The 8400-nt window shown below is 32.6% G+C and overlaps 2 protein-coding genes across 4 annotated transcripts; both read right to left on the reverse strand.

Annotated features, from left to right (window-relative positions):
• Positions 1–2: 2 nt before the first annotated feature.
• On the reverse strand, positions 3–1793 carry LOC135122742 (all trans-polyprenyl-diphosphate synthase PDSS2-like). Of its 3 annotated transcripts, none has more exons than XM_064047137.1 (5): positions 1744–1793; positions 1546–1611; positions 1084–1390; positions 916–1028; positions 3–862 (listed from the first exon to the last, which is right to left on the reverse strand). In XM_064047137.1, the coding sequence occupies exons 3-5, from the start codon at positions 1347–1349 to the stop codon at positions 45–47; spliced, it is 1197 nt and encodes a 398-aa protein (XP_063903207.1). In that variant the 5' UTR covers positions 1350–1390; positions 1546–1611; positions 1744–1793; the 3' UTR covers positions 3–44. The 3 variants fall into 3 exon arrangements, with proteins under 3 accessions (XP_063903207.1, XP_063903208.1, XP_063903206.1); XM_064047138.1 differs by lacking the exon at positions 1744–1793 and adding an exon at positions 1661–1679; XM_064047136.1 differs by lacking the exon at positions 1744–1793 and having other exon boundaries at positions 1546–1678.
• Positions 1794–2987: 1194 nt separating this feature from the next.
• On the reverse strand, positions 2988–6245 carry LOC135119542 (all trans-polyprenyl-diphosphate synthase PDSS2-like). Its single transcript, XM_064043958.1, has 3 exons — positions 5696–6245; positions 3729–4267; positions 2988–3672 (listed from the first exon to the last, which is right to left on the reverse strand). The coding sequence occupies exons 1-3, from the start codon at positions 5992–5994 to the stop codon at positions 3254–3256; spliced, it is 1257 nt and encodes a 418-aa protein (XP_063900028.1). The 5' UTR covers positions 5995–6245; the 3' UTR covers positions 2988–3253.
• Positions 6246–8400: the final 2155 nt, after the last annotated feature.

An 8400-nucleotide genomic window follows, 5' to 3' on the forward strand; every position in this document is an offset into this window, starting at 1 on the left:
TAGTCATTTCATGCGTTTATTTTTTAAATATATCTTAGTCTAAATCACAGTGACTTGATTATGTTTGTAAGAGCTACTTTAGATTCACTATCTGCAAACTTGTCTAACACATCTAAAGCAATTGCTGAGAATTCATCCTGCAATTCAAGAGTTTTATCTAAACCAGGACCACCAGACACAACTTTCCGTATTAAATCATAATCAATGCTAGCATAATCATATACCCCTTTTTCAATTTCAGTATAAAATGATGGTTCATACTCCAAATGAAACATTACTGGTGCTGAAACTAGACTGAATGTTTCTTCTTTAATTAAGTCTCTCTCTAAAGAAGCTTGCCATGCTAGAGCTAAACTTCTCCCTAAAGTATACCCCAATTCTTGTACATGAGATTCATGATTGGCTAAAATTAAACTACTCTGACATCCTTTTCCTAATAAACTCCCTCCTCCTAAAACATTTCTTAAAATCCACTCAGCTTTCATATTTCCCAAAACATTTTCTAACTCAAAGGGTTCCACTCCAAATTTTAGTGGTATATCAACTTGTTTTTGAATGGCAAGGGGTTTTGAAGGCAATGGTTGATTCTGGTTACCTCTCAGACCAATAAATTCAGATTCTGATAAATCTCTCAATGTCGATGACATAGTTTCTTGCACGTAAAAATTTTTTAAACGAGCTATTTCTATAAAACTTGTACTAAGTAGGTAATCACCACACAATAAAGCTAATGTGTTGCCAAAGTTCATGTCAGATGGGTTTTCAGTGGACGCGGTAATATTTACAAGACCTTTATGTATTAAATGACTAGTCTTAATCATTTCTGTCACTTCAGCCAAAATCCTTTGACTATGAAGTATATCTAAAATTATTAAATCATTACAAGAAGGATAAAAAAAAACAACAAAAAATTACCAGCAGTCCTGTCACATTCTAGCTCTGAAAAACTTGAATTTAATCCAGCTACTTTTGATACCAGAAGAACAATCAGTCCCCATGTGGCCTGTTCATTTCGCAGCAGCAAACTCCTACAAAAATATGTTAGTTACCTCTGCATTGTAATAAATTGTAACAATTCATCACTTGGCTGTTTTTAATAAAGGATGGTTGGTTCCTAACAACTTTCGTATATGAGAAGCTATATTTGCTATTTCGTCATTCAAAATCCAACGAAGACTTAAAAAAGATGTTGGATACCCAACAGCTCTTTCTGCTTCTTTAACGACAGCGTTGCTTCTAGCCTTTTCTTCTGTTTTTGAAAAGTATATATTTAAACCACTTGTAGTTGAAATTGTTCTTCCACAGGGCCGCACAAGGCATGTCTTCATAAATTTGTTGATACAATTCATTTCGATAGAAGTCAAAACTAAGTTAACTCTTTAGCTGCCGCCTAAAATTACCTTCAATTTTAAAAGTTTTCATCATTACACAGAGTAGATTTATGAACGAAGAGGAAGGTGATTAGTGATTAGGTTATGTTTGGGTTTTATGACTTATGATGTAATTACGCACAATTACCGCGTAAATATTTTGATTCAGAGTTACCTGTAACTGATGATCTACAGTTGGTCAAATCTTCTCAGAAATGTGTCAGATCTCACCATATGAAACCTAAACAAGGTAAAAAAATTATAATAATATAAAAGGTTATTTTAATAACCTTGTGCATAACTTTGGACTTATAAATATGTTTTAATTTACATGCAAGGTTACCTATCTTAAAAAAGTAAAAATAAATCTTACGAAAATAAACCAGATAAATGCAACGGACTTTGGTTTACAACAATAAAGATGTAATAATATGTGGCATGTTTCACTTAAAAATTTGTTTTGTTTTTTTTTTTGTTTTATTTTAAATAACCCGTTTACCGTCTATATTTATGAGTAAATATATTGAAGGTAACGATAAACTTTACATTTTTGCGACTTAATTGCATCAATTTGAAAAAGATTTAAATAACTATAATAATGCTATAATGTAGTTGCTTTGGAGTACGTCTTTGTATGTCGAGTGTTAAACGAATAGAACAAATTATTCTTTAATTGAAAAAGGAAGTTAAATTCTGATGCTGTTCAAAACATAACACAATATCTTCATTAAGAATGAACAACCAGACCAACTACTCTGAAATGTGTTGTTGTATAAAATCAAGTATGTAGTACTTATGTCACATTGGTTGCGTACTTCCAATGCAATGATCTGTGTTTTCTTAAACTGGACATAGGGACTAAAATATATAAGGGATAAGGGAAATTTTCAGACTTAAAAAGATGTCCCAGTATGCACAAAACGCCAATTAAAGGATGTTCCTGTGGTCCCGAAATAGATAATAGATAAATCTCCATACAAACGTGATGAGAAGAAAACTCGGTGCGCCAAATAAAATTTTAAATATGTTGCCAACCTGATCAACAAATCAAAATCATTAATAATCACCCGGTATTTAAAAAAAACAGTTTTTTCAAAATCTTAAAAAACAAATTTTACCTTTTTTTTCGAATCCCAAAACACACCAAAATTGGTTCAGTAGTTTTGTAAGATGTTCTACAAACAATGAGACACAAAACACTTCAAAATTATTATATTATTATTATTATTATAACTTCTCAAAAAATAAATTAGGTGACTATAAAACTATTGGCAAGAATGTGTACACATAACATATAAAATTAACAATACCGAGTGACTATTAATGTTTGTGATTTTTTTCGTCATGTTGGCAACAGATTTAAAATTTTTGTGATGACATACCTGTGTAAACTTGAAATTTTGGGCACCAATTCGGTAGCTGCTTTTCTCATTTGTTTTTAGACACACTCATGTCAAAAATGACAACTGAACTGACACTCTAATATTGTTGCCAATAAATCAAAATTGACGATCCAAAAATTTGCTTCAACAATCAAATTAGAAACCAGAATGTAAAAAATGTACATTTAAAGATTGATACACATATACTAATCAGAGTATTTTTATTATATACCATTTCAAATCTGAATAAAATCTTATACCTAACGTACCTTACAGTTGGTATCACAGACTGATTATTATTGAAGTTAAAATTACAAGAAGGTTTTAAAGCAAAATCTACTTGTTCAAATGCAAGAAATGTTGCCCTAAATTATTTACTTTTTACAAACATAGGTATTACAAGTTTACAACTACTCCACTATTAACTTTAACAACAAATTAATGCTTAACCTACTAATATAAAAAAAAAAATTCTGTAAAATTTAATAAAAACTTTGAGTTCTACAAATCTTGCATAGCAGCAATAATATTAGCTAACGCTGTACGAGCATCTGAAGCAGGCAACTGATTCAGAACCTCCAGAGCAGCAGTAGAGTGCTCCTTTTGCAATTTTTTAGTAAATTCTAACCCAGGTCCAGTTAAAACTGCTTTTCTAACAACTTCATAATCCACATCATCTACACTTTCTTGACCCTTTTCAATTTCTTCATATAACGTAGGATCATGCTGTAAGGTAAACATTACAGGAGCACTTACTAAACTAAATGATCCCGAGACATTGGGAAGAAATGGTTCACGATCTAAGCAGGCTTGCCACGCAAGGGCTAAATGCTTTCCAAATAAGTAGCCCTGTTCTTGTAACTCCAGTGGATGTCCGGCTAGTTTTAAAGTGCCTTGGCAGGATTTACCAAGTAAACTCCCTAGATAATTAAAAATACAATCAAGTTATGAATGATACTCACACTATTGACCATACCTGCATTCAAAACATGTCTCAAAGTCCACTCCGCCCTCGCATTCCCTAAAGCTTCACTAACGACCAAAGGCTCGAGAGTTTTATCAGTAAACTGCTTATACTCAACTATATCAGATCGTGGTCTTGCTGGAAGTGGATTATTTTGTTTGTCTCTAGGACCAACAAACTCCGCTTCTGCTAAATCTCGTACAGCCGAACTCATCAATTCTACCAGTTCTTGATTTCTTAAGTTAGCCAGTTCCGCGCAACTGTTGCTTAGTAAGTAGTCGCCACTTAGTAAAGCTATTTTGTTTCCGAACATCATATCTCCAGAGGCATCTGCTAGGGGGGCTTGGAGATTAACAAGACCTTTATGGACCAAATGACTAGTTCGAATCATTTCCGTTACTTCAGCTAAGGCTCTTTGGCTGTGTAAAACTCCTGCAGCTTTGTCCTGCTCAAGCTCAGGTATGTCCGCAGAATGTCCTGCCGCTTTTGAAATAAGTAACACAATGAGGCCCCAAGCTTGCATGTTGTTTTTTCCATTGTACAACAAACTCCTGCAAAAAGGAGTAATCAAGTTTATTTAACTTTTGGACAAATCAAAAATGTTTTAATACAAAAAGATGAGTTTGGTTGTTTAAGAAACAATACTAAGGGCAATAATATTAATAACAAATAATGTTATAGTATATAGTACTTTACTGCAGCACAGCTTTAGACAAAGCATGTGTGGGAATATCAGATCATACATTAAGCTAGTTTTCCAAAATCTGTCACTTCATTTTTAAGAGAATATGCCGTTTGGCCGTTTCATTGAGATCGGTAGCAATACTTGATATAATTCAATCTGAATTATTGGTTGCCTGACATGCAGCAGAACATTGAAAAGTTTTTTTAATTAAATAGGAGTAATTGTTATTTGTGACAGGTGACGAATAGTCAGTCACCCATCAAGGTTAATTTATAGGGAACATCATCTTCAATCATCACAACGAAGCAGCAAAATTCACGAAATTTCAGAGCAAACTTGTACAAGAGAATTTGAAACAAACAAAAGCCCCAAATTCCTAAAAAAAGTGCTTTTAGCAACTGTGATCATTTTAAAATATGTAATATTATTTGTTATTACTAGAGCTGTGCGGTTGAAATTTATTTACCCCCACTATCGGCCCACAGTGCCGATCGCTACACAGCCTTGCCTTGCTCGCTTCTCGCTTTTCAGTTGTGGATTATTTTTGATAATATGATAATTCACACAAATAGTTTTATTGTCAGCGAGACGGACACCTGAACATTATTAAAATTATGATTATTCTTATTTCGTGAATATGGATTTTAAAATCATCAACTGACATGCCGTTAACATTATTTTTCGCGTAATTTCCTTCGCGATACATAACGTCGCTTGCAAGCCTCTGGCCTGCCGGAGTGGGGGTTAATTCGCAGCGTTTAAATTTCAACCGCACAGCTCTAGTTATTACATTTGTGTTGCCACAAAGTACATGTTCAAAAACCATTTTTACTAAGTAATTTTGCAACTGACAATGAAACTTTAATTAATACAATAGTTAATTTTCACATCATTTTATGAAAATAAACTGCGACAATGACGCAAATATTCTTTGTTACATGATTTATGTTTGGTGAAGCAACTTTATAAAATAAATCCACCTTTTTTAGCCAATGGATATAATAACATTTTTTCAAAAACTACAAGCAGTACAAGCGTATAAAATACATTATTTATTTATATTGCATTGTTCGTTACTTAACTTAATTTTATCACCTCATCCGTAGCACAAAACGATTTATATACAACATTTTATATGACAAAAAAAAAACATAAAAATATTATTATATCTAGGACAAGAAATTGTCTTGTATTTGCTTGGAGATTTAAATTAATTAAGATGATGAAATCTGTTTCTGATCTATATCCATTAATTAAATATTAAACAAAAAATAATTCAAACAAAAGTACTTACTTTGCCGTTTTAAGCAGAGGATGATTCGATCCCACTAATTTTCTCAAATGTAGTGCCACATTTGCAATTTCATCACTCAACAACCACCTCAAACTCAAAAATGAAGTTGGATATCCAACAATTTTTTCTGCTTCACTGACAGCTCTATTCCAGTCTGGTTTTTTCTCTTGGGCCAATTTTGTACATAGTGTATTACTTGTTCCAAATGTTTTTCTGTTTCCAAAATTCACCCCTGCAACTGTAATGGCAGGAAGACACTTTCGCCGCACTATAACTGAACTCAATTTTGAAAAAGACATTTTTTTTGTTTTTTAAAGAATTCAGCTTGTGCTGGAATAAAGTACCTAACTATCACAAAGCTGCACTCAACTACCACTTTCTTATGAATTCTTCTTCAAGTGTGTCCAGTGAAAGTTGACCCTAATTTGGACTGACCTCCTTCTTCAGCGTAAGTTGAATGAAACTCCAAGTACAATATAAGTAATACATATAGATAGGTTTTTTTTTACTTTTTCGTTTAAAAGACCCCTACATGAAAACATCAGCGCATATGCTAATAGCTAATACTATAATTATTATATCTATCAAAACAGGTGACTAAGCAAAAAACCTTTGAACACCAAACAAAATATTTCCAACGAAACATACAAAGAATGTTAAATAATCTAGATGCTGTTTATGTATAATATGTACTTTTGTAGCATATTAACGATGTATGAATCAGTCAGTATTTGCAATGTACTGTTCATTATTTGAAAAACGGGTTCTGATACGTGAGAAATGCGGTGAACCTTCTTTGCATTAATTTACGAACTGAGTTTTTCAAGATATTAAATAGGAATTTCAAATTTTTTGCAATTTTTCAAATTGCACATAATATATTGTTAAACAGATACGTTTAGATTTTTTACGATTTTGTAGATAGCACCGCATAGTAACGAATGAATATATTAAAGGTAAGGTTGGTTGCATATGTATTTCATCTGTTTTGAATGCTGTGGTTGGAAGTATGTATATAATTTAATTACAAGTATAATTCATTACTGTAAATACTGTAATTAAATTCCTTTTCAAGTAATGAGTAATTATGATGCATTACTTTTAAAAAAATGTAACGAGTAATTGTACCGAATTACTTTTTTGAGTAATTCAGTCACTTATACAATTACTTTTTGGAATTACTTTTAACCCAAATACTCAAAAATATTGTTTTGTATTGTTGTTTTTTGGTTTGGGAGTTAAAATCTAAAACGAGTTTAGCACAGAATTTATTAAGAAACCAGCTAACCATAATATACATAAGCTCTTCATCATTTTAAGGGTGAGCTAAAGCATATTCCAGCACAGGAAAATACATATAAACTTATGCCAAATTTTTTGCCAAAAGTAAGTATACGTCCGATTGTAATGAAATGCACACCGTTGAAATGAGCGTAAAAAACCCTACCCAGACTGTTTTCCGTTTCTTAAATTTTGTTGTCAAAAAAACTACAACGCGTTAAAATTGTGATGAGTATGAAATTATCTGGTGTACGCTATTTATGGATCAGTTTTAAATTTTCAATAAGATACATTAGTAGAAATTGTATTAAACAATAATCCATTGCGCTTTACAGAAATAAAACATCTTAATAAATAATTGAGTAAAGGGGGAGAGAATATTTAAAATTTGTGGTCAAACAAACTTTTGCCATTTTTTTGGTTCACTCCTATCTATAACAGGTAACTCATAGAGCCCGTCCTTTTAAACCCCTCATAATCTGACAATAAAATTTTATGAGAGTGTCCACCCTTTGAGGTTTTCTAAATTTAATCTGTAAATCACAACACCAAGTAAGAGGCAATTAAAGACAGGCTTCTAAGTTTACATTATTTTGTAGCCCCTTTCTAAGTATTTAGGAACATTCTTTTTGATTAAAGATTAAAAGATTTGCGTTCCTAGCAAGTGCTTTATCTGAACAATCTTATATCTGTTAAATTGTGTTAGCACCAGTTAACGATTAAAATCCTAACATGAACTGTGAATTTACAAACAATGAATCAAATTTACACGTGTTAGCGTAGTTTCCGATTAGAACGCCGCAAAAATTAACTATTCTGGAAAGGGAAGAACTACTGAATTAAGCTAGACGGAACATAATTCCCAGCTGCAAAACCTCTCTACCTTTCAAAAATGAAATCAAATAAGTATTACAGATCGATACAAATATTTGAAAATTACAAATTGAAACGCACAACGATAACAGAAAAATCGTCATTAAGCGCGACTGGATGGTAACAGGCCCTCAAATTATTACGACGATGCGGTAAGTTCAAATATGAACACTTGAGAGCGTTGAGAAACCAACAAATGTGCAACAGAGGCTGTCGTAGCATATCATCCAAAGACTTGCCGCATACTATACACTCTGCCCTGTCTTGGTAAAACCGCCAGCTACTACCAAACTGCGCGTTTCACATGGACGCAGATGCGGATCTACCCATGAATAGCTAACAACTTAACATCTATTTGGCCAAATGACATGCCATGTTCCGCTCTTCCGCAATGCAGTCCTGTACTTTGATTTCAGTAAAAATGGAAATTTCTACGCTACCAATCATTTTAAACAATATGATGACTTAAGTAAAAACACCCTGAAGATTAGACACATTGTTACCAAAATAAGTTGAGCCTGAATAACCGAATTTCCTGGCACGTGTTTTAC

This window comes from Zophobas morio, unplaced genomic scaffold (genome assembly GCF_036711695.1).
Source record: "Zophobas morio isolate AGI-343-1 ecotype UQ-CSIRO unplaced genomic scaffold, CSIRO_AGI_Zmor_V1 ptg000005l, whole genome shotgun sequence".
Taxonomy (NCBI): Eukaryota; Metazoa; Arthropoda; class Insecta; order Coleoptera; family Tenebrionidae; genus Zophobas; species Zophobas morio.